The 26,389-nt window shown below is 38.0% G+C and overlaps 1 protein-coding gene across 1 annotated transcript in view; it reads left to right on the top strand.

Annotated features, from left to right (window-relative positions):
* LOC132157222 (leucine-rich PPR motif-containing protein, mitochondrial-like) overlaps positions 1 to 26,389 on the top strand; it is a 49,208-nt gene that overhangs the window by 6,198 nt on the left and 16,621 nt on the right. Inside the window, exons 12-25 of the mRNA XM_059566471.1 lie at positions 2,017 to 2,135; positions 2,218 to 2,311; positions 2,945 to 3,014; positions 5,365 to 5,392; positions 5,477 to 5,534; positions 7,296 to 7,402; positions 7,809 to 7,886; positions 8,249 to 8,311; positions 8,402 to 8,515; positions 8,859 to 8,989; positions 9,794 to 9,879; positions 17,262 to 17,469; positions 24,463 to 24,587; positions 25,387 to 25,493. Of these exons, the coding sequence (XP_059422454.1) occupies positions 2,017 to 2,135; positions 2,218 to 2,311; positions 2,945 to 3,014; positions 5,365 to 5,392; positions 5,477 to 5,534; positions 7,296 to 7,402; positions 7,809 to 7,886; positions 8,249 to 8,311; positions 8,402 to 8,515; positions 8,859 to 8,989; positions 9,794 to 9,879; positions 17,262 to 17,469; positions 24,463 to 24,587; positions 25,387 to 25,493 (1,388 nt within the window). The remainder of the gene's footprint in view (positions 1 to 2,016; positions 2,136 to 2,217; positions 2,312 to 2,944; positions 3,015 to 5,364; positions 5,393 to 5,476; positions 5,535 to 7,295; positions 7,403 to 7,808; positions 7,887 to 8,248; positions 8,312 to 8,401; positions 8,516 to 8,858; positions 8,990 to 9,793; positions 9,880 to 17,261; positions 17,470 to 24,462; positions 24,588 to 25,386; positions 25,494 to 26,389) is intronic.

Raw genomic sequence — 26,389 nt, 5'->3', positions numbered from 1 at the left:
CCGCGAGCGAGCGGTGCTTGTCAGATTCAAGAAGCAGTGCAGCTCATTGCTTGTGACATGGTGCGAGAAGAATGCCTTAGTCCCTCACATAGCACACAACAGGCTTTTACATCTGCATCTTGAACACTCTTTGCACTAGTCACATTTTGAAAATCCACGTTTTATCATCCACAATCACTGGATGCGGGGTTCTAGTAAATCACAGTAACTGCAGAGAGCCACTTTAGGCCTTCCATCAACTTTAATAATGGGGATCATCTCGAGGACTAGAGGTGGGAAGTGATCTTGCCATTTAGTTCATCTCTATTTCTTCATATCATCTTTTTTCTGGAGCTTTCTTGAACTCTTTCTGGATTACATAAAACAGGGAGACTAAATCTGGATTTGTCTTGTTCTTACACATTCTGTTGTCAGATAATGTGTAGAAATAGCACAAAAAAAAGAGTATATATGCTATAACCACATAACTGACCCAAGCAGACTACAAGATATACTTTTGGCTTTTTAAAATTTTAAAATCCATTTCACTTAAAAATTGAGTTTGTTGACAGTTTGAACTCTGACCTTTCCCTTTTAGTGCTTCTCTTGTAAGATAGACCTCAGTCTTGGTTACTTCCCGCACTTAAAGGTCAATCATCAAACCCAGTGATGTTGCAAACAGAAACTTGGAGGTCGCCCGAGAATTCATTGAACCAGATTTGTTCCTTAAAAGCCCTCTCACACACTTTCTGAATTGAGAGGTCTTGAATCGGCGGGTGATGTGACTGGATATCCATTTTCTATCCCCATTCACATGCTACCTATCAGCCAGCGCTGTCTGGGCCCACTTTTATGGCTGACAAATGGATCAATGGATTATTTAACAGCAAAACAGGTGTGCTTCTCTCATAAAAATGAAAGAATGAATAGACAGATGGCCCTCAGGCTCCATTGAGAAGAGAGTGTCTGGATGACTGTTTACGTTTGCTTGAAAGCAAAGAGCTACTGAGTTGCAAGAAAGGATGAATGGAGAAAGACGCTCAGATGAGAATGAAATGGAGAGATGGGATGGATAGATGGGATGGATAGATGGAGCCTCCAGGTGCTTTACCTGGCTAATGCTCTCACACACTGGTTGCCGGCCGCTCCTGGTGCTAGATGCAGGTTTTAATGGCAGATAAAAGCAGCTCTTATCTTTTATTCAGGTGTGTAGGTGTCCCCTGAGCATTGCGATACAGAGTGCTTAGGACCAAGGTGAAGAGTAAACAGAACACAAATCTCTAGTTCACATGTCCCCACACACACAAACGTTTGCCCGAGTAGATCTAGAGACTGTTCCATATGCATGTGGTGCTTTAGGCAGGTGCAGAAGGAGTGAAGGGCCCTGCTGGAGAGCCGGGCACAGGCCTGAATCCTCCAGGCCATGCCACTGGAAGACTGATGTGATCATTCGAATTATCCGAGTATTTTATTTAATTTGTTTATTAATGCTTTCAACTGAAGACCTGGTTCAGTGAATTGTAAACAGCCTTGGGCTTTAAGTCAAGATGCTGGTTTAAAAAAAAAAAAATCACAGAAGGAGTATAGATTCAGTCTTAGTATTCCTTTCCCACATAATAGAAAATAATCTTTTTTATTTTTTTATTTTTTTTTAAACCAGAAATCATGGTTCAAATATGTGATGCTGAGTCATTGCTTGGTGGACTGAATGAACATGTGTGATTTTAGGTTGTGGTTTTATTACATTTTTTTATCTATATTTTCGAACCTATGATGTATGACCCACATTAATTACATAAATTCAAGGAGCGAAAGAGAAGCTTTACAGGTAAAAAAGCAGGTTTCTTCTTTTTTTGTGCTTTGCTTGTCACCTGTATTAAGACCATAGAGTGTCCTATTTGCCGTTTAAGGCTCATAAGAACTTGAGGGCCCTATTTTGCTCCATAGACTTCCAACTTTGGTTTGCAACTTTTGTATGTCATGAATTACATTTTAAGGTACACATGTTTGAATAAATCACTTTTTGTTTCCTTTAAGGTACTCTGCAAGCTCTGAGAGGCATGCAAGAACTGGGCGTCACATCAGACGTTGATACTTTTAGTATCTATATCCTACCATCTTTCCCATCAGTGGACAGTGCCCGCACTTCTCTTAAGGTTATTGTGCTGGATATGTCTGTGGCTTGTTGGTTCATGTGACCATTCTGAAATACTCTCTAACTTGAGTTGATAATTGCAGGAGGCATGTATTGACGTGGACAGCAATATTTTGACTGCGGCAGAATTACGAACAGAAGGGTCACGTGGAAACCTTGCAGAGCTGTTCTCTCTGAGTAAGCATTAGCTTTCATGAAAATTTACCTCTTTTCCTTTTTCAACCACTCTCTACCTGTCTGTATATCATGTACTCTGTGGAGAGATTTTTTTAGATGTACCTTCTCTGTATGATAGTACTCATCACTTGGAGACTAATTGCCGTCCATCAGGACTTCACATACATAGCCACTCAAACATCCTCTCTATAAAGCAGCTACATGCCCATTTAAGTTATTAAATTCTAAACATATATATTTTGTGTGTGTGTGTGTGTGTGTGTGTGTGTATATGTATATATATATACACACACACACACACACACGTATGCAAAATTAAGCAATGGAGTGAAGCTCCCTGTCTGACCAAGGTGAATGGGGACAGATGCTGGATGGTACTTTTCCCCTTCACTGTTGTGCCCCCTGCTGTTCTTTTTTGACTTAATTCCTATTGGTTTCATTTAAATGCAAAAGGAGTTTTAGTATTGGAATTACATTTTTTTTTTTTTAACCCCAAAAGTTTGCCTAAAGGTCCAAATCCATAAGTCAACATGCAGTTCACTAAGAAAATTAGTTTTAGTCACAATGTTAACTGTGTCATATGTTTGAGATGTTTCTGTCGTCATGACATTCATCACATTCACGCTCTTGCAGTGTCTTCACCTGCTCTTCCAAACATTGACCTCAGTGCTTTCAGAGCCAGTCTGATCTCTGGATTCAGAGGGTAAGTAACGAAACAAACTTTTTTGTTTGTTTGTGTGTGTATGTGTGAGCCCTATTTTAACGATCTAAACGCAAAGTGTAAAGCGCAGGTGCACTCAGGGTGTGTCCAAATCCACTTTTGCTATTTTAACGACGGAAAAATGGTTGGTGTACCCGGGCACATGGTCTAAACGGGTTGTCCCTATTCTCTTAATGAGTAATGGGTGTTTTTTGGGCATAACTTGCAATAAACCAATCAGTGTCTCGTCTTCCATTCCCTTTAAGAGCCAGTTGTGCTTGTGCCATGACGGATTTACTATTCACACGGCACAAAGACAGAACGCGTCTCCGAGATGAAACGGAGCTGCTCGTGTATTTTATATTTTTATATTTGGCATGTTTGTGTGCTGCTGTGTGTCCCTGTGTTTAATAAGCAGCGTGTACACCACTGATCTATAATATATATATAGATCAGTGGTGTACACGCGTTTCAGATCCGCCTATACTAACACGCTCTTTAAATAACAAAGAAAAAACATTACTCCAGACTTTAGACCAGGTTTGAGTTGGTCTATAGCGCAGTCTATTTTCAGCTCCTTAAAATAGCATTGCACCAGCAATGCGCCTGAACATACCTCTTTTTTAGACCAGTACACGCATGGGCGCACAAATGGGCGCGAATGCATTTGCTAATTAAACGACTGAAATTAGCAAACACACTTGCGCTGCACCTTGAGTCGCATTGCGCCAGGTGTATTATAGGGCCCTGTGTGTATGTGTGTGTGTGTTAGCTAGCAGAATTGGCTAGCCTTTTGGCTAGACAGCCACTCACCCGTCACCTCATGCATATGGACGCAGTTATCGCTAGACCAGTTGACAACCCTGTAGGAATGCAAATAGAGTTTGTCCTCTTTGTAGCTTTGCTTCTGATGCTCCTCTATCTGATGCTGAAAGATTACTAACTATCCAGACTGCCCCTGATGGTGAGATGCAAAGACTCGCATAGGCATTTTATCCATCAGCATGGCTGTCAGTGTTTTTTTCCCCCAGGATGATCGCCTCATTCCTCAAACATACTCATAAACCTGTCATGGTATTTCATTTATCACATTATTTTCTTATGGTATCACTTAGTGCACTCACTCAGCTTACATCTAAAATCAATCCCATCATGCACAATAGTTAAGGACCAGTTCTGTTTTTAACTCTGATTTGAGCGCAGAGGCCGTAGGGCAGCAGATGCTGCTGTCCTCTGAATTTAGCAAAGCATTTAGATGTGAAAGCTGAGCACGGAGGTTGCCGGCAGCGATGGATGTCAGGTTTGTAATTGGGGTTGTCAAAAGGGTAGAGGGTGTTGTCGGGGCCCTGTCTCCTTAGCGACTTGCTCTTGTAATAATGAAGGTCAGGAGATAATTTAATCATTAAACAATGTTGAATCCCTGTTGTCTGCCGTCAACACTCCCTACCACTACTGCATCTTGATTGCATCTCAGCGTGTTGTCGGACTGTATGTAAATGTGCATTTGTGTATATATGTGACTACTGAGGCTCTAGAAAGCTTGTTTTTTAAAGATATACTATAATTGTATTAATGATATTATATGATTAATATATTATTATTACTTAAAACATATAATCATACAATATATAGTAATACACACTAAAGTTTTAGGTCAGCAAGTTTAAAAAAAAAAAAATTTCTATTTTTATTTAGCAAGGATGTATTAAATTGATCAAAAGTGACGGTAAAGAGTTTTATAATGTTACAAAATATTTTTATTTCAAATAAATATTGTTCTTTTGAACTTTCTATACATCAGAGAATCCTGTAGAAAATGTATTCCAGTTTTGGAATTTGCAGCAGTACTGTTTTTAACATTGATAATAAGAAATGTTGCTTATTCACCAAATCAGCATATTAGAATGATTTCTAAAGTATCATGTAACAATGGAGACTGGAGTGATGATGCTGAAAACTCAGCTTTCAGTTCATTTCAGTTCACATTTATTTAGATAGCACTTGTCACAATACATATAGTTTCAAAGCATTCAAAATTCAAAATATGAAATGCTATTTTAAATTCACATGCAGGCTTGGTATGCATCATATGTTTTAAATATATTATTACATATATTATTTTCTCATTCACAGCAAGTATTTCATTCAATTTTTGATTGCAGTCTCTATGTAATTATATAAAAAAAGAAAAACATAGTTTTATCATGGAAATAAATCACAAGGATCCATTGGTCAGAAAAGTGTGAGGACCTTGTTATATGTCACGCCAATTATGTACTTATGTTTGAAAGTTGCACTAGAAATGTTTTTGTCTGTGTCTGTATCATCTCTGATCCTCTACTGCCCCCTACAGGTTTCACAACGTGGAGCTTATGGCAAAGGTATTGAAACCAAATGATTTTAAGATTGTAAAAAACAAATGAAAAGAACTTTTGTTAAAGCGATCCCTTCATCTGCTGTTACAGATTACAGAGCTTCTCTATAAAGACCCTCGGTTCAATAGTGCTGACCCTGAAACTTCAGGTAAGTTGTTTGTTTAACACTTAACATTCTCTGTTTGCTTGTTCATATTTCTGTATTTAACATTTATTTAAAATGAAAATTGGTGGAAAAGGGAGAATTTTCTTTTTCTTTTTAACTTTTTAGTTGATTTAAAGGGATAGTTCACCCCAAAATGTAAATTTTATCTGCTTGCCTCCAGGGCATCCACGATGTAGGGGACTTTGTTTCTTCAGTAGAACACAAACAAAGATTTTTAACTCAAATGATTGCAGTCTGTCAGTCTTCTAATATAAGTGGATGGGAATCATTGCTTTGAGAGTAAAAAAAAAACATACACAAACAAAACCAAATTAAAACCTGTGGCTCGTGACGATACATTGATATGTAAAGACACAAAAAGATCAGTATGTGCAAGAAATTGAACAGTATTTATATTGATTTTTTTTTTTACCTCTGATTTTCACCGCAATGTCTGAACTGTCCTGAGCATTTTCGTGTATTTTTCTTAAGCTAGCGCGTGATGCATCTTCTTGCTTTACGGCAGATCGCAGACTTATAAGTGCATTACCGCCACCTATCTTTTAGATGGACCGTTGACACTCCTAATTGAGATGGTGTCAATGGTCCATTTGAGATATAGGTGACAGTAATGCACTTATAAGTCTGCAATCTGCTGTAAAGCAAGAAGAAGAAGAAGAAGACTCAATGTGACATTGTGGTGAATCGGAGGTAAAAAAAAATGATATAAATACTGTTCAGTTTCTTGCACAGACCAATCGTTTTGTGTATTTACACATCAATGTATCATCATGAGACGCAGGGTTTAATTTGGTTTTGTTTGTGTATATTTTTTTTGACTCTCTAAGCCTTGATTCCCATCCACTTACATTATATGACTGACACACTGCAACGGTTTGAGTTAAAAACTTTGTGTTCTGCTGAAGAAACAAAGTCACCTACATCTTGGATACCCTGGGGGTAAGCAGATAATCATCAAATTTCATTTTTGGATGAACTATCCCTTTAAATGCTCCTGTTAAAAATAGGTTTTAATAAACTGCAGCATGCCATACTAAACTATTTTTAGTGCTGCTTTATCACTTTTTTTATTCTCTTGTTTTATTTACATAATGTCCATGACAATCTTAGCTGATAGCCAAAATAATATCAGCTCTTGTGCTGGTTGATTTTCATTGCACTAGTAAATTTCAATGCCGATATGTCTTCTGAGCTGGTTTCACTGACAGTATCGTGTGTGTGTGTGTGTGTGTGTGTGTGTGCACTGAGCTCTGTTGGCCCACTGGTAGTGATGGAGTGTATCCTGACAGCCGTACTTTGCATTAAGTGTGTGTGTCTGATGCAGTCTGAATAGTAGCCGTGTGCATGTTTATGTGTGTGCTGTCTGCTTGCTGACTCTGTGCTGAGTTAACAGAGCTTCCACGAGTGTTTATCGTCTCGCTGCACTGGAGCCTGCCTCTGCGCTGGTGTCCGAGCAGGTGGGAGCGATGGAGATGCTCTCTCTGTCTCATCCCATCACCATGCACAATGCAAATGTGTGCGTGAGGCTGTCAGCTGCCAGCCACTTGTTAAAACAGACTTCAGTCAAGTCTGCAGCAAACTACTTGTGTCAGCATAACACACACACACTGTTTAAGAGCTTATTTGCTGGATTGCAGTATTTTTGTTGTTCTGGTCCTACAGAAGCTCCCTTTGTGTGTTTATATGACTCTAATAGTGTATTTACAGAAAGCGAAAAAATTGGTTCTTCTCTCCTTTTTGCAGAAAATGTGGCCTACTTCCTTTACAACCTGATTGATTCCATGAACGAGACCGAGGTGCACTCTAAAGAAGAACAGATTAGGGAGTACTTCGGCCTGCTTAAGAACATGGTACGTAGGCAAACACTCGAGCATAGTGTCGTGAACCACTTGGTATGCCTGTTAAATCAACTAGGTCTAGGACCCCAGCACAATGCCTTATGATCCGATAAAAACATACAGTATGTACACTGTCTTTCAAAATGTGGTATCAATGAGTTGCCTCAGCACGTATGCATTAAAAACTTAAGTTCTAAAAGCTTTTAGCTTTAGAAAATAAAAACTACTTAACACAAAGAACAAGAAATGTTTAATTCTACATTTACAGTTTTGATTGTTTGCTATTAAATGTAACATTTTTCAGAATACATTAGTGAATAGAATAACATGCATACAGAAGCACTGAAGCAAGCTAAAGATCATTTGTTACTTTGTTAGATCAGTAGTTACTCGATGTTAATGATTTCTCTTCTTTCAGAATATCAGCATTTCGCTCAACATCTTCAGAGGAATCAGGAACATTCTTGAGTCCTACCAAGTTCCAGAACTTGTCAAGGTATTTTATAAATAGTGTTGCTTGCAAAGACAAAGTATAGTTTTTTTATACTTGAAGATTTTAATCTGACACCATTTCCACAGCTTTCAGCAAAGAATTATACTAAAATTCAACATTATAGAGGTGTGCTAGTATTTTTTTTTTTAACCGGGCAGACAATAAAATGGCACATTGTGCATTAATTAGCATTAACTAATTAATTAATTGCATAGCAACACCCTGGCATCACAGAGATTTTTGCATGGCAAAGCCACTAAATATTTTCTTAAAAAACTTTACAAATCAGTTTTAAATATATATATATATATTTCAGATCTGTAATGGTACATTTAATAGAGCAGGTCTTATTTTTTTTCTTTCAGGATGTTCTTGCTCTTGTGGATAAAAAAGACAATGGGTTGGAGACTGATGCAACACTGCTTAGAGTAAGTATTTGTATGTATATATTCTGTTAGCAAAAGTGCTCAATCGATGAGCTGAGCTGTGTCAGTCAGATAAACTCATGTTATTGTTAGGGATTGGAGGGAAAACTTTCATTCCTGGAGAAGACCCTGGCAGAGCTGAAGGCTGAGGGCAAGCCTGCCAGCTCCACCCTCAAAAAAGTCATCACCGTCCTGTGTTCTGAGGAGGTGAGGTCTATTGTTCTCATAAAAAGCCATCAGTATATTTAGTGTTATGGACACTGATTTCTGTTTTTATAGACATTTTTAGTGGTCAGCTGATTTGATTGAAGCTATTATTCACCTTATTTTGAATGCATGTGTGGATTGGGACATTGTTAACTTGAATGTGCAAGACTTCTTCTGCTAGTGGCTTATGAAGTCCCGCACATTCACAGAAAATAGCTTGGTTCCACATGATAAAATATGGTGGACATTGGTCTGTCACTATTCACCATTCAAAACCATTTGCCAGTATTTGTGTATACATGTTTGCAGTTTATTTTTTCTGTAACTTTATATTTTTTATTAGAAACTGGAGCGAGCTCTGGAGCTTAAAACTCAGTATGAAACGGATATGACTCCTGCCACATATGCCATGCTCATCAACTTGTGCTGCCGCCATGACAATGCTGAGGAAGCCCTCAAGCTAAAGATGGAATTGTAAGTTAGTCGTACACATTATCACCGTCATACAAACATCCTTGTTTTGCTTTGTGAACAGTTACATGAACCGTTCACCAAGTAATTAAAATATCATTAGTCATATCATTCCACAATTGTAACACCTTTCCATATAGCACAAGGGTATTTCTGAAGAGCATTCTGGTTGCTTCTTTACAATGAACAGAGATGGAGCATTCAAGCTTCATAAATGATGCAAAAGCAGCGTAGAAGAAGTCCATACGATGAAGTTCCACATCTTCTGATAGCAACATATCTTCTTTGATGTGTGCAATATTAAAAAATAAAGATTGTATTGATTTCTGTTTCATGCCGACTACAACCAGTGAGTTCATATTGTTCTAAACAAATCATTCAGACCAGTTTTGAGAACTAAATCTACCAAGTCATTCATATCTGGCTTCATTGAATGATTCGTTCGCATCTATATTTCTCTCATGAGTGCTCATTAACATACAAATTAGAATCAATGTTAAAATGATCAGTGAATAATAATTATCAATATTTTGCTTTTGGTCAGACAATCACAGTCCTATATGAGTCGTTTGAACCACCTTTTTGGTGTTTATTATTAATTTAATTTAAAGTGGCTTCGATAATTGTAAAAAAAAAATATATATATATATTTCATTAATTGCATCAAAAAAACAAAGAGGGTGAGCAAATAATGAGAGTTAAAGTCTCAAGTGAAGTATCCCTTTGAATTTGAAACATTCACAGCACAAAGAATGTGACTTTAAAAATCATTTGTCATCCTGTGTTTACTCTTCTATGGCATTTCAGGGCACGCAAGGACTCTGAGGCAGCGCTGGATGCTCAGAAATATGTGGCCTTGGTCCGAGTGCTATCCAAACATGACAAGCTGGAAGGTTAGTAGTCTCGTCTGTGCCCGTGTGAAAGCATCAGGCCCTGTTGAAATAATTACAGACGCCCTCTTATTTTCATCATCCTGGATTAATGAAATAATTTAGTTTAGTTTGTCACAAAAAATTCTGGGCTGTCACATTAGGTGTGCCTTGCCTTACTTTTTAAAACACTTAGGACATCAAGGTACCAATGAGCATTTTGCATTACTTATCACGGCACTATCAAAAGCTTGCTACTTGCTTAATTAGTTTCTTAAATGTGCCGTTCAGCGTTGGCGGCCGTGAGAGTGCATCTACGTGCAAAAGTGAGGTCCGAGACACCTGTCTATCCTCATGGGGACTTTAATCAGCCATTATCTGAATTCCACGGTGGATTTCTCCATGCTCATGTAAGACGCAATTACAATAAAAGTGTTTCCTCTTTGCTTTGTGCACACAGTGATGGTGAAAATACACGCTCCGTCTCTCTTTTCACGATGCGTGTCATTCTTTAGCTGCCCCCTCCCTCTCGCTCGGACTCATCCTGTCACCAAGCGAAGGAAAATTACAGGACCGGCTGCACTTTAACAGAATTACCGAAATCCGTCCTGATACTAATGGCATATCATGGCAGGGAAAGTGCTTGAATATTTCACACACACACGCACATTTGCATGTGAATTCAGGCGAAAGTGTGTGATGAGGGAAGTGTGTGTGTATGTATATGTGTGTCCATCAGAGCGAGCCGGTGGCCATTAGCCCGCCGGTGTGCGCTTGGAGCTTGTCATTCACTTTAACACACCTCAGCGCCCCAGCCTGCCCGCGTCTCTGCCACAACCTGATCTGCTTGAAGATCATGACTCGTGGCACCTTAGCGCACTGGCTGGCCTGGCTTTTAATGGCCTTGTTTTTGTATGAATCCCTTTCCTCGCCTCTTGTTCTTTCCTGCTATGTTTTTTTTTCTCTTGTTTCCTTGCATTTGATACAGACTTCGTAAAATGCCGTTGCCGGTTCACAGGCTGGCTGAAGGCCGTGGAATGAGCTAGAGGACTAATGGGCTGTGTGATATTTGTTTACCTCAGTGTGTGTGTGTGTGTGTGTGATATCAGACAGTGGGCCGGGATGCTTCGCTGCTAGCTGTCCTTTCGGCCCCATTTACCACCAGCAGCTGATTGGGTGTGATTAGTGGTTCTGTCAGAAGAGAAGAATTTGAGCTGTCTGCCGTCACAGAGCTTTCTCATATGGCTGAAGTTCAGCTCAGTTGCTGTTTGTGGTCCAGCGATGTGTGAACTGTGTTCCGTATGACCAGTGAGTGGTCTGAGGGGCTTAATTTGGGACTCAGAAGTTTGTCTTGCTCACTCATCCATAAGCTCAGGACACACTCATCAGGAAGTCCTAGCATTGTGCAGAAGTTTACACACTTTGTGGCCTAGTGCTTGTGCACTGACACATTGAGCTATGAAACCTAAAGGGGTTAGTTTAAACTTTGCTTTCTTTGCTCCTGTAAACAAACGCGTGAAACTAGCATATCTCATGCACCTTCATCCTATGTCATCCTTGCATCATTCTGTGTATGACAGATTGCGGAAGTAAGAAACAAGGGTTTATAACGTTTTAAATATTGATATTTTTCATACAAAAATGCATCAATTCACTAAAGACCTTTTTTCACCCCTGGATCTGTTTGAGGCATGTTTTATTATGGATGGATGCACTTTATTTGACTACTTTTGAAGTGTAAAAAAAAAAAAAAAAAAAAACACCTGCCCATTTTAACGCTTGGAAGAGCAAGGATATTTATAATATAACTCCAGTTGGATTTGTCTGAAAGAAGAAAATCATATACACCTAGGATGCTTTAAGGGTGAGTAAAACATGGGCTAATTTTAACTCCAAACATCAAACTCCATCTTTGCATATTGTTTTGTTTATTAGTTTGGGTTTATTGTAACTTTCATCTGGGAACAAGTCTGCCCACTTACAAAGAAATTAAGGGTCTTAAATTTTTTTGGTAGGTTTATTTTAATGGATAGAGGCAGGATATCAACCAAAAAATCCAGAAAAAAAAAACATTATATAAAGGTTAGAAATTGATTTGCATTTCGGTGAGTTAAATAAGTATTGTAATGATCTCCTACCAACCAGCAAGAATTCTGGCTCCCACAGATTGGTTATGTGCTCATGTGGAACACAGTTTAGTCCTGCCACTTTAAGAAGTTACTCCTAACGTCCACACAATCTGTATCTTCCATTTCAACCTGTCCAACCACCACGGGCAAGAGCAAAGAGCCGTCAAAAGATGTCAGAGACAAGATTGTAGATCTACACAAGGCTTGAATGAGCTACAAGACAATCAGCAAAAAGCTTGGTGAGAAGGAGACAATTGTTATTATTGTGATTATTCAGAAATGGAAGAAATACAAAACGACCGTCAATCAGCCTCGGTCTGGAGCTCCGTGCAAGGTCTTGCCTTAAGGGGTAAGGATGATCACAGATGATTTTGATTTGATCATGAGAAAGGTGAGGGATCAGCCACAAACTACATGGGAGGAGCTTGTTAAGGATCTTAAGGCAGTTGGGACCACAGTCACCAAGCAAAACATTGGTAACACACTACGCCGCAGTGGACTGAAATCGTGCAGTACCTGCAAGGTCCCCCTGCTCAAGACATTTGAATTAAATGTTTAGCCAATATTAAACAAGGTTTAGATTGCACTGTAAAGTGTAAAAAAAAAAAAAAAAGCCATCAAACAATTAGGCATAGGATATAATGCATAATGTACATAAGTTATGATTTTGTTTAATTACATTATGTAATTGAACCATTTGTTTAATAAAACCATATTAGTATTTGCTTTTGCAAATTTATGTGAACCAATTATTATTGTCTTATTGCTATTGAATATGCATTTTAAGTCATTTTAATGGGCTAGTTCACCCAAAAATTTAAATTAGCTTGTATTTTACTCACCCTCAATGCATTCTACTGTAGGTGTATATGACTTTCTTCTTTCAGATGAAATCCAGTCTGAGTTATATTAAAAATTGTCCTGGCTATTCCAAGCTCTATCATTGCAGTCAGCGGATGTTGCAGTTGAACATTCCACAATAAAACGTGTCCCAAACGGTTCCGAGGGGTGAATAAAGGCATCCTGTAGTGAATCCATGCGTTTTTGTAAGGAAAATATAGATATTTTAAATCTTAATAAACATTTTTCTCTCACTTCCGGTTTCTGTAATAGGGGGTAGCCATGCCGGTGGATGACGTAGCATGTTGGCATTGCGTGATTAGTGACAAACATGGAGAAAGAACATGACAGAAAAAATGACGTTCATGAACAAGAAGTACAAACCGAGGATTTGCAAAGAAAAATTTAGGAGGATTTCAAAATAAATCAAGATGAGACTGGTTTTCCTATGCTAATAGGAAGTAAGGAAACTTTGCTTCCTTTCCTCCTGTAAACAAACTCCCGAGACTAGCATATCTCAGTGGCACACTTGCTGCGCATACATGCTGCATCATCTGCCAAAATGAGAAGTGAGAGAAAAGTGTATTATGTTTGAAAAATTTCTTAAAATGCATGGTTTCTCGTCTTTATTCACTGGAGGCCTATTTTTCTTTTTTACTTTTTTTTGGTGATAGTTATAATGAGACTTACTTATGCCTAACTCATACTAGGGCTGCACGATTAATCGAACACAATCGCGATTGTCATGCACATTTAGTCAGTAAAGCCGGTTCTGTGATCAGTAGTAAAACCCCATCACCTGCTTTTAGGTGGAGCAGCAGTTACTAAACAGAGCCATAGTTCTCTGACAAGTTTTGCAAAATTGCATTCACAATCACAGACTATATAACCATAGGATTATGAAATCGTTCGCGATGACCGCTGTTTGCATATGGCTCTGTTTAGTAAATGCCGCTCCATCTGAGAGCGTGTGAAAATATCACATTTCATAACATATTTTTACTCCAGACTCACTTCACAGGGTGCCCTCTGGCCTTTGGATGGAGATTTACTACTGATCACAGAATTGTGCTTCACTGAAAGAAATGCATGGCAATCGCAGCTTCTGCCTAATCACAATTTGATTAATGGGTGGTGTTGGCACAGTGGATAAGACACATGCCTTTGGTGTGAGAGACCCGGGTTCGAATCCACTGTGAGACACCAATGTGTCCCTGAGCAAGACACTTAACTCCTAGTTGCTCCAGAAGCGTGCGACCTCTGACATATATAGCAATTGTAAGTCGCTTTGGATAAAAGCATCAGCTAAGTGAATAAATGTAAATGTAAATTAATTGTGCAGCCCTAACTCATACATGTTTATGGTAGTTCTGTCTAGGAAATTTTATTTTGAATATAAGGGTTGATTTCTTTATAGAAAAAATGAAATCCATTTTATTATTGGCTTGAGTACTTAAAAGTACTTTAAAGCAAATGTGTCCCTTTCTGACATCCAGCTTTAGGACATGACATAACCTCCTTTTATATGGCTGAAATGTTGTGCTATATCAGTGTGCTCTGTACACAAAGCTTGCAAAGCCCTGGGCTATAAGAAAAGTACATGGTTGAGTGCTTAGAGCGACGGCCCAAGAATCAAGAGGTTGTTAGTTCTAATCCCCTCGTGGGTATCGCTGTCACGACGCCCTTCGGCGATCCACTTAACCTCCATTGCTTCAATTCATATCCAGCTGTTAACACATAACATGTGGCACTTTTTAGACAAGAGCTCCTCTTAAATGACAAGCCTTTATTTAAATGGGCTGACTGCTGGGATCTTGATAAAACAATCCTCAAAAATTTAAAAAAAGAAGTAAAGGATGAGATCTGTGCCCGAATAACAGCGTGACTGAGTAGATAAGTGAACAGAGCTTTATCATACAAAAGCAGCCTCTTAAAAACTCAGCATGACCCTGCTGAACCTCCTGTTCCCCGCTTCACTGTTCCTTTCGGCTCATCACTTTTCCTGACAGTATGGAGCGCTGCACTGGATTTGCATAACAACAGGACAAAAATTGCAGTGTGATGAAGTGACAGATTGGAATTTGTGGGCTAAAACAAGCTGGCCGTCTCTGTTTGAGTGTATGTGCACGTGTGTGTGGAGACTGAACTGAACTGTGTTAATGTAGGTCAGCCTGCATTGTATATTTCCATATGCATACCGTTACTCTCCATACTTGGTCCTAGTTATTGTCAAAACACTGTAGGAATACTTGTTGGGAAAAGTGAGGGATTTTTTTTTCTGCAGAAATTCACAGTTTAAGATGCAACTGTAAGTGGGCATTTGTAGATTGATTTCCATCTGTGCAGTCGCTGTGGGTTCGTACGATTTTTTGCCAAGGCTGCATTTAATAGTTCAAAAATACAATAAAATTACCACTTAAAATAGATGTTTCTAAAAGAAGTTATTCCTGTAATGCAAAACTGAAGTTTCAGCGGTCAGTACTCCAGTCTTCAGTGTCACACAATCCTTTAGAAATAATTTTAATATGATGATTTGGTGCGTAAGAAACATTTCTTATTATTAGTGGTGATGAAAACAGTTGTGCTGCTTAATTTTGTGTAAAGATTAATAGGAAGTCTTGAGTTTAATGTAGGAAAACAGCATTTATTTATTAATGCATCCTTACTGAATAAAATAATTTATTTAAAAAAAATATCTTGCAGTGGAAAGAGTTTAAGAACTTTGCATGAATTAGTCAATATAATTGCAACTGTTTGGTGACGCTAGTAGGATGGAAATTATATATTTCAACTTCAAAAGTGATGTGTTTTTAATAATTGTTTTCTTTTAAAATATGTTTTGCATATTAAAGGGTTAGTTCACATGCTTTATATTAATTTTATTAATGCTTATTTTATTGATTTTATTAACTGCTTTTCACTTCAGTGATATTTTAGTGGCATTCGTGTACCATTTGTGTTCAGATTAAACTAATATAATTCATGCTTTCCAGGGAAAGTATAAATACTATTGTGTTAAGTTTACTGACACAGCAACAATTGCTCAACCATTCAGTTTTTGGGTGGGACTGTTTATCAACCAATGGAAAGTGTTCAAGAAATGGTACATTTTGCAATTTGCTAATGGCATGAAAACTAGCACGTTATCTACGTTAAGTACTATGAACAGTAGTACTGCTGTGAGTCATGGGAATTTGGGAGTTTGCCTGACTGCCTGTGGCCAGAGCTGACTCCCACATGCACACAGCTGTGATGATGGTATCCACATTCTCTGTCGCTCTCTCTCGGTTCTAGATGATTAGTATCGCCAGTGCAAACAGGCCCTATCGGTATCAGCCCATTAGCTAGCCTCTAAACAGCGCGTAAACACATCTTAATTATCTGGCTTGGTGACAGAGCAGCTGTGGAGGTGGACCCTCTCCCCTCTGCCAGATGGGAGCATCGCCCAGTAAAAAGCCTCCATTACGGTAGCGAAGCTGCAGCGTATCCACGACCAGAGCCTGCAGAGTTCACGCCGGGCACTCGCCGCACACCTATAATTTCCCGGCATGCTTTCGCAAGGAACCGTGAAAAAAAAAAAAGCCTACTATTGTGGGGGCCTCCATAATTGTAGTCTCGTTTAGAAATGCAAGTAGTAATTAGCGGCGAATTGGCATTATACAGCAGCATTTGCATCCCCGCTGGGTGTAAAATGTTGTTTTAATAGCGGTTTGTTTTCCCCACATGAAATTATCTAAGGGGGCTTTTATCACCTCTTCCCCTCTCTCGCTCACTCACTCACACTCTCTCGTCTGGCGCCGGCCCATCGGGGGACAAGATATACACTAATATATGTTAAGCGCACAGACACTAAATCTCCACAAGTCTGTGGGACAGTCAATGAGATGGTTAAACCTTTGTTTGCACTTGTGATTTATGAAACTGCGCTCTGAGAACCAAGTAACCACTATACACATGTGTTGTGTACCATTTAACTAGTTGCATGTGAAGGATTCATTAATTAATTAGTAAAATGTCATTATATTATAATTGTCAACCCATTCTAAAACTTGTTGAATTAAAAAAATAACAAAATCGACATAATCGAGTTGACTTGATTTGAAGTAGTGAGTCATTTGAGTCAAGTGGTTAGAGAGTTTGACTCCTAACCCTAGGGTTGTGGGTTTGAGTCTCGGGCTGGCAATAACATGACTTAGGTGCCCTTGAGCAAGGCACCGAACCCCAAACTGCTCCCCGGGCGCTGCAGCATAAATGGCTGCCCACTTTGGATGGGTCAAATGCAGAGCACGAATTCTGAGTATGGGTCACCATACTTGGCTGAATGTCACGTCATTGTTGGATAACTGGTCAAAATATATGACCACTGATAGGCCATCACTGATATTTTGTCTAATCTATTTTTCTCTCTTTTTCTCAATCTCTGGTGATGTCATACAGAGGCGATAGACATGCTGAAAGAGATGAAGGAGAAAGATGTGCAGTTAAGGGACAGCACAATCAGCTTGCTCACTCTCACTTTGAACACAGCTGCGATGAAAGGAGATGCCAACACGATTCGACGCCTCCAAGAGACAATCTTCACTTTGGGCCTGGCCAAACCATCCAATAATCTCTGCTCACCCCTCATCTCTTGCTATCTGGAGAGGTGAGTTGGAAAAACTTTGGTAACTTGCCAGACTTTGTGCTGTTCTTGTCTGTGTGTAGCACCTACATAATAAATAATAATAATAGTAATAAAATTGAGTTATGCATAATTACAAGCAACTACCCAGAGCACTCAAGGGCAACTTAAAATAGTGTTTCAGGAAAGAAAATCCCCAAAACGTAATGTTTTAGTATAGAAAAAAATATTAATAATGTGACAAGACTATCATTTATTTAACATAACTGGTGTCGTAATGACACAAATTTAGAAAACATTCAAACATTCCTTCAGCTCAAAACGGACTTGGGAAGGTAAAAGTTATATGCAGATTTTGAATCTATTGGAGTTACTCTGAAGCCCTCCACCTCCCCAGCTCCACCTGTATGGATCTGCTACGGGATATTTTGTATTCTATTTGTGCAGCATACTCACAGCACCGTATTAGTGTATGTCAAGTCACCTTTATTTATATAGTGCTTTATTTAAACAATACAGATTGTATCAAAGCACTTTACAGTATTTAATAGGAAAATAGTGTGTCAATAATGCAATTTTCAGTTAAAGGCAGATCATCATTGTATTCAGTGATGTCATTATCCGGCTCAGTTCAGTTTAAATAGTATCTGTGCAATCAAGTCGACAGTAGGTGAAGATGTTTTGCCTTCTAAAGGAAATAAACTATTGTATGTATTGGCAGTAGCAAGTTTCTGTACTCTACAACAGCAGCAGCAATTTAGATCTATTCTGCCAAGACCAAATACATTAACATTGTCACATGCATTGAGATGTGTCAAAACAGAACCTAATTACACATTTTTGGTGCAAGAAACCTTGACTAGCATTAAAAAAGGATATCAGCCAAAAAAAGAAAAAATATGGTTGACCCCAACAAGTTTGGAAACAACATGAATATAATCTGAAAACAAACATCAATAACAATGTCCGATTGTAAAGGGCAGAGCTCCACTCCTCCCTAAGCTTGTCGTTTCACTGTTCATTTCATATAGTCTATCATTACCTTGTAGCAAAATGCAGCATGGTGGGAAAAGGAATTAACTTCCACAAGTTTGGCCCCTCTTTCCAGCCCCCCATCCGTTCAGGTCTATTTGTAAGAGCAGCTTTTAAGCAGATCAACTAATTTGCATGTTAATTATGCACCCTGTGCTAATTACTGGATTTGCCTGGGCCATGCGGTGCACTGCGTAAGTGCCTTTCCCCCTCCCTGCTGTGGGATATTGAGGTTGGCAATACACCTTCACTGATAGCGCTAGAGTCAACACACACATACGCATACAGGCGTTCGAGGTGCCCCACCGAGACTGTTTGTTTTTCTGTCACACTAGTGCCACAACCACACTGGCACGTGCACGCTTTAATTGCTGCCTTGTGTGCGATAAGGTTTCCAATTTAGCTCAGGTTCATTAAGGAGCAGATACGGAGAGATCAGAGTGACTCTCAGCAGAGACTCTGATAAACTGTGAACGTTAACATCACACACACACTCACACACACACTCACACAGTGGGGGAGAGCCGTCTCAGAGCTCCGCTAGCTCCGCTAGCAACTCTGTAGAACCTGTCTGATTTGTCTATAATATACAGTAGTCATATTTAAATAAAAGATAGTCAGAGTATCTTTACAGTATATACGTACTAAAATATCGGTCAAAGAGAGAAAGGATGATGAAAATTAGATTTCATTCATGCTTGTGAAGCTGGAAGTGATTGAATTCTACACAATGGATGTAAACTTGGTGAAATGTGTCCACTGGTAGCTAAAAGTGAAATTAGTGAAAGTGAAATTAGTTAACACGCATTTTATTTATTCTTAATTATTTTTTAATTATTATATATTTATTATTATTGCCAGTTTTCATTTTAGTTTTAATCATTTTTTGTGCTTTTGTCAATAACTTGTGTATTTTATTGATTGTTTAAAAATATTTGTTCAAGTTTATTTCCATTTAATTTTAGTTTACTTAAACTTATTTAGTTCAGTTAGGCAAGGCAGCATTTCTAATTTAATTTATAAGTTGTTTTTGATCTTTTATTTTATTTCAGATTTATAGTGTGATTTTTATTGTTTTGCTTTTACTTTTAACATTAACATTACCCGATTGTATTCATTATATTTACTGTATAACTCTTGGCAGATAAACATTAGATATACAGTAATATTAATTTAGCACTGTTGGAGTTTGACTGGGGAGCTAAATATTAATCCAAATAATTTATTTTTTAGATATACATTTTTCAGTGTTGTAATATAAATACAAAATTTAGTTGCTTTTTGTTTTGTTTTGTTTTTTTGTCAGTAATTTTGTATTTAGAAAAGATGTTGGTAAATTATATTACTACTAAACTCCTTTGGTTTTACCCAAAGCAGCATGAAGTTGAATCAGAACTTGTGATGCACATTTGTTATAATCAACCCACATAAAGTGATGCTTTGTCCGATCCGGCCTTCCATCTAAAATGTGTTTGGCACCCCTGCTATTGACAGCTTTTTTATTTTATCCAGCATTCTCTCCATTCTGCCCTCATCTCTCTCTCTCTCTCCACTCATCTCTGTCTCCTCTTTGGTCTGGGCTGCGCTAAAGAGGACAAAGCGGTGTGTGTCAGTGTCTCGTCAGAATGTCAACTGTAATGACTTAATGAACACTTCTCAATGGGATTAACTCTGACAGCCGTCAGCCCGTCTCCATGACCACAGCAGCCGCCGCTCCCGAGCCGTATTCTCCGTCTCTGATGAGCCTAACAAAGGGAATTGCCAGAACTTTTTTTTTTTCATGGAAGGGATTTTTTTGAAAGACGGGAACTTTAAAAAAGAGGGAGGGGATGTTGAAGTCTGACAGATGTTTGTTTTAAATGGAGATGCGTGCATATATAGTGAGGAACCACAGTTTCTGGAAAGTTTAAAGCGGGACTGTTTACATTTAAAAACCATTGCTGCGTTGTGTAGTTTTGTGTTTGATAGATGTTTTAGATTCTTAGTCCAATCATTAAGCATTAACCCTCTCTAACTACCAACACACTCGCACACACTTCCGTTTAAAGGAAAAAAAGAAGTAAAAAAAAAGCAGTCGTTCTCTTTAAAAGTGGAAAGGGTGATAACATGGGTGCCAATCTACGTAACAAAAGAAATGGGAGTCAGGGATGTTGGGAGAGTGTCACAAGAAGAGGAGGTTCAGAAGAGGGGTGGATGAAATTAGCTTTCTTGTCTAATCCTTTAGGTTCCTCGCGCAGAGCACTCGCATTTGCTTTTTTATATATTCTCCTTCAACTTAATTGGCTGGAAAGTGCTTGACATGCAAAGTTAGTGACATTAAGAGGAACATGTTGCAGTAAGCCTGAGCGCCACTGACAGCTAAATTGTATCTGGGGAAATTATGAAGCCTTCAACATGGTTAATTCTTTTTTTGGGGGGGTTTAGTTAGACGAGGGTGGAGAAGAGGGGGTTGGGTTTTGAAGGAGGAGGTGGGGTAATTGCCGTTGTGGACGACTCATCTCATATTGATGGGAATTGTGAAGAAGTCTTCTAGTTTTATGCTGCTTATGCTTTGGGGGCTGGGAGACGTAACATCTGTGTCACATCATATTCATGTGGTGTTCTGAATATATGAAGTTCAAGGAATTTCTGCTTCCATCAGGCCTTGTCAGTAAACCCAACACTTTAAAACTTCTGTTGTGTTTAGGGTCTGTTTTCCATGCTGGCTGCTTTTGTTACAGTCTGAGGATATTCCAATGTCAGGTGAAGATTAGGACAAATATTTCCTATCATTTTTCCTAGATCATATGTTACAGTAAAAAAAAAATTCCTTTGAATCCTGGTTTACACTCAAATATTTAGCAGCACAACAGTTTTCAACTTTGATAATAAGAAATGTTTGTGTTGTCTACTGAAAATTCAACTTTTCCATCACACAAATACATTTCAAAATTTACTAACATAGATAACTGTTCTTTAAATTGTAATAATATTTATATAATACATAAATCAAGTATTCTCTGGAGTGCCAACCATTTACAGTCAAATGTTTTTTTTCGAGTGTTTTTTTTTTTTTTTTTTTTTACGTGAATATTTTAAATGTTTTCTTTTTATTTTATGATTTACTACACATTTTTCTAATTTCTTGCCATGTTTTCTTTTTTCTTACTTTTTTTATTGTATTTTATGTATTTTTATTTATTTAAAAAAAATGCATAAGATAATGTACAGTTAGCTAATCAGTATGGAAAAAGACACCAGCTTTACATCGGTATTTATTTTACCATTAGGACAAACATTATCCCTAAATATTCATTGGCACCAAAATGCAACACTTTATGATTGCATTCTATTTTATAACAAAATATGAAACGAGTCATTTATTTTTACACCACAAAAAAACATTTCTCAGTTTTTTTTAAGATTGTTAAACAGTAGATATATTGTCAGTTTTGATTCAAAACAGTTCTGAGGAATCCTCTAGTATAATTTGTTTACAGATGTCTCTTCTCATACAGTGTAATTCATACATCTTAAGTGTTATTTTTTTGAGCCTGTGTTTATTGAATAAGAAATGTCATAACAAACAGGCCTGTGATTCACAATCAGTAATTTGTTACAAAAACTGCAAAACAAATTTGAAATTATAGAGTTGACTGTTGGATGGCTCTGTTTCTCTATCAGTCTCACTCCCTTTACTTTTGTTTATATGGGCCTTAATCAAATGAGACACTGTCCAAATTCTCTCTCACTCTCGCTCAAGTGCATTGCGCAATCATCCGGCGTGTGTTCGAATTGGCTCTTGACTCCCGCTTGATGAATAATATTGTCGCTCTTCATTCCAATTAAGTGCGATTGCCTAAGAGCTGGCGTCACGTTCCGGCTCAATCACTGCCCTGTTTTTTGTCCATCTCCCTCTTCCCATTCAACCCACCTTCCAAGGTCACCTCTCTCTAAAGCACATATCCCTTCTCTGACTGTATAATCTCCGGGGTTGAAAACACTACTGAAATTACACCTGTTAAAACCCTGCAGGTTCACTTTCCCTCCACACCCGCCCCTCCTGCCTGTGCCCTATCTGCTTTGACCTCTGCGTGATTGGCGTGGTAATTACCCAATCACTCGATGGCTGCCACTGCAGTCACAATAGAGTGATTGGAGTGGTGTTTTTCTCGTCTATTCCTTTGCTTTATTACTTTGTCAGGCCTCTGTCAGCCCCGGCACTGAGCTCTTTGTTAGGAAGGGGTAGAGAGAGGGAGGAAGATGGGGAATAAGATGTGAGAGAGGGGAGAGAGCAGATCTCATTTTGTTGCCATATTCTACCAAGCAGCACGGTTGGGGGTGAGGGCACGGGGGGCTGTAGAGGAAGGCGAGAGCCACAGGAAGTTACAAGAAGCTAAAGACCTTTGTTGCACATAGCTATGAAATGTTTATTTAAAAGTGTGTGTGTGTGTGCGTGTGTGTGTATGTATATATTAGGGCTGAAATGATTCCTCGAGTAACTCGATTTCAAAAAATGATCGAGGCAAATTCCTCTGCCTTGAAGCCTCTTTTAATTTATTTTACATCTAACATCATGTTCTTTCGCATTTTTTTTTAATGTGACACAACGCGTTTACGTCACCCACAAAGCGAAAGGAGACACAACGAGTCAGCAGTGTTTTGATTTGAGGGGGCGGGCAAACGTAAAGAGAACGTCGTGGCGTGTGTCCATTGCAAGATAGAACTGGCATACCACAACTAGGGCCCTATGATTTCCACGATGCAGAAAATGCGGAGGGAATCGTGGAATCCAGTCATAAGAACCGAATTCACAGTTTAACGCGGAATGGCACGGAATTTGCCAAATTTTGAATTAATTAATCAAAAATAGGTCATTGCACTTACATGAACAACATCTCCAGAACTGCTCTGACAGTCACTTCATGAGCATTTGACCATTTGATTTGAGTAAAACTAGCGTCACATCACATACACAGAACTGTAAAGGTACGTCAACCCGTCAAAATAAAAGTCCTGTATTACTATTGTTCAGCAGAATGTACATAGCCTACTACTAAAAAATAAAAAAAACATAATTTTTTTTTAAGATTTAATCACACAACATTTCTTCCATGTTTTATTTTTAATAGTAAATCCCCTTTGTTTACCAAAAAGTTAAGTTTGCTTAATTTTCAATAATTAAAAGATAAATTAAATTAATGTTTTGTGTGTTTAATGTGCATCTCAGAAAATGCTTTATTTAAAACCCCAATTGAATGGCACTTAAATGTACATTGTTGTTCATCTGTCAACTTTATTGTCATTGTTCACAGTACAAGTACAGACAACGAAACAATAATGGGTAATAATGAAATTTTAATTTTTGATGTATGCATTGTATTCTATGCATTTAAAAAGTAAAAATATTTTTTTCTAAAAAAGGAAACTTAGTTGTTCATTTTAAGAGACCCATGAGTCTTATTTTCTCTTGCATAATTAATATTGCACTTTAATTAAGCAATAACACATTTTGTCCGATTACTCGATTAATCGATGGAATTTTTGGTAGAATACTCGATTACTAAAATATTCGATAGCTACAGCCCTATATATATACATAATATTCGTTTGATTTACAATTTTTCTTTTAAATTGTGCTCTTTTAAAATCATATTGGCAATTTAACTATATATTTTTAATATGTACATTTATGTAACATTTTAATGTTTTAGATTTACTTTCTTAAATGTTTATTGTGGGGGGGGGGTGACAAACTTGCGATTAAGTATATTTTTTTTTGTTAATTTGTGTATTTATTCTTTTCTAAAGGGTAGTCTGGTGCTTTAAAAAGTAATTTAAACTTTCAAAGTTAAAGATTTTCAGTAATAAAGATTTTTGTAATAAAACACAGTACTGAGATGATACTACTCCTATAAAAGCTTCAGCAATAATCACAACATGAAGAATTGATACTGGCACAATGTGTAGTGCTATTTTGGTGTAATATGTCATGTTTTTCTACAGTGGGAACTATGTGGCTGCTTTCGATGCCACTGTGGAGGTCCAAAAACAATACAACCAGTTGCCCAAAGTTCATGACCTCATCTGTGGCCTGGTGGAAAAAGGAGATGCTGAGCTGTTACAGAAAGGTGTGTAACAACAACTCAACACACACAGCGCAATAATTACATTTCTGTCTGTCACTTGTTAGTCACAAGTAGTTTTTCTACTTGTCTACGTGTGTGTGTGTGTGTGTGTTCTGGTTTGCTGACTGTTGAGATGGTCGTATGTAGAAAGTGTGTGTTCGGTGTTTTCAAGAGTGCCACCCACTAAAGGGCAGGTTGGACAACCTAGATGATGGTGGTTTCAATAGTCTCTGTATTTGTCAGGGTTAGTGGAGGGGTTAATTGCGCTGTGTGTTGGGGGTGAGTGGATTTGAAGTGTTAAGGCAGTGAGACCTCTACGATGGAGGGCCACTTTACAGCCCTAATGACCCAGCACTCTCAGTGTGCCACAGCAAAACCCATTGATGGACGTAAACAGACATATACCTGCAGGAGTTCAGTCTCTTTGTGTTGCTGTGGCTTCTCTGGACTGTTCCGAAGCGGCAAGCAAAGAGTCCAGATCTGCTTGCCTTTGAGTGACTTCATTGAGTAACAATGAAGGCACTCTGTTAACTCTGATAGCATTTAAGCAACACTGTCAAGTAAAGATCTTATTGGTGGCAATATAAACCAGAGATTAAATCTAAAAATAATGTTTTTATAAAATATCACCAGACATTCATACATATAGCCTCTATTTTTCATATACACTTGTTTTTAGTGATATACTGGGCTGCTGGAAGACATTTACTCTGCTTAAGGTTGATAGAAAAGAGAGCATGTATACAGAGTACACAAATGTGACTGTTTCTTCATCTTCCCGTCTCTCTCTTTCATTTCACAGTCATGGAGTTTTTGAGTCAGGAGCGAGGCGAGATGATGATGCTCTATGACCTTTACTTTGCGTTCCTGCAAACGGGCCGCTACAAGGAGGCACGCAAAATCATCGAGGTGGGACTGCTGATATTGTGTTCAAACCACACAGCTATTTAACAGCTTTAATTACCGCCACACTGATATTTCCACTTTTAAATTAGATTTGTTCCAAAGCCACACTAATGCCATTCAAGCAAGACCATAGGTACAGTGATTTTTCAAAGGTTGAGTGTGAAGGAGAAAACCACGACTACAAAGACCACTACAAGTTGAAGTATTGTGATGTTGTTTGTCACTATATCGAATCAATGCACTCTGTCAATTGCTTTTTTTTGTAAAATGTCATTACCAGGCTTTGGCTTGATAAAGATGTTTTCATTTGAAACAAAAAATTATGACAAAAGTTAATCGCAAAGTAAGAACTGAGTGCCTAGTCCATATTATAATTATTTTTTTCTTCATGAGTTGAAATTTTTTTAATTAGTTTATAATTTTGTGTTTCTATTTTTAAATGTGTAGTCTAAGTGGTAAAGCTTTAGTATAGGGACCACTTCTCACTATTAAGTAGTTGCTTGCTAGCATGCCTATTATTAAAGGGGTCATATGATGTTTCTTAAAATATTATTATTTTGTGTATTTAGTGTAATGCAATTTGTTTAGGGGTTTAAGGTTCAAGAAAAATTACTTAACACATGCCATACATTCAGTGTTGGGTAAGTTACTTTCAAAAAATAATTAATTACTATTACTAATTATGTCACCAATATTGTATATAAAGTACTTTACTAATTACTCTGTCTGAAAAGTAACATAGTTACTCAATAAGTAACTTAATTATTCAAATCGCTAATCAGACTACATCTAAAAATCCCTATAAACCTTAATAGAAATTAAACTCTTTGTTCTTTCAGTTTGAGTCGAACAGAATAGTTTAGCCTTTTAGCTTTAAAACAACTAATACTTAAACAGTT

This window comes from Carassius carassius, chromosome 14 (assembly GCF_963082965.1).
Source record: "Carassius carassius chromosome 14, fCarCar2.1, whole genome shotgun sequence".
In the NCBI taxonomy this organism is placed as follows: Eukaryota; Metazoa; Chordata; class Actinopteri; order Cypriniformes; family Cyprinidae; genus Carassius; species Carassius carassius.
Note: the sequence above shows the minus strand (reverse complement) of the source record. Positions and strands in the feature narration are given on the sequence as shown.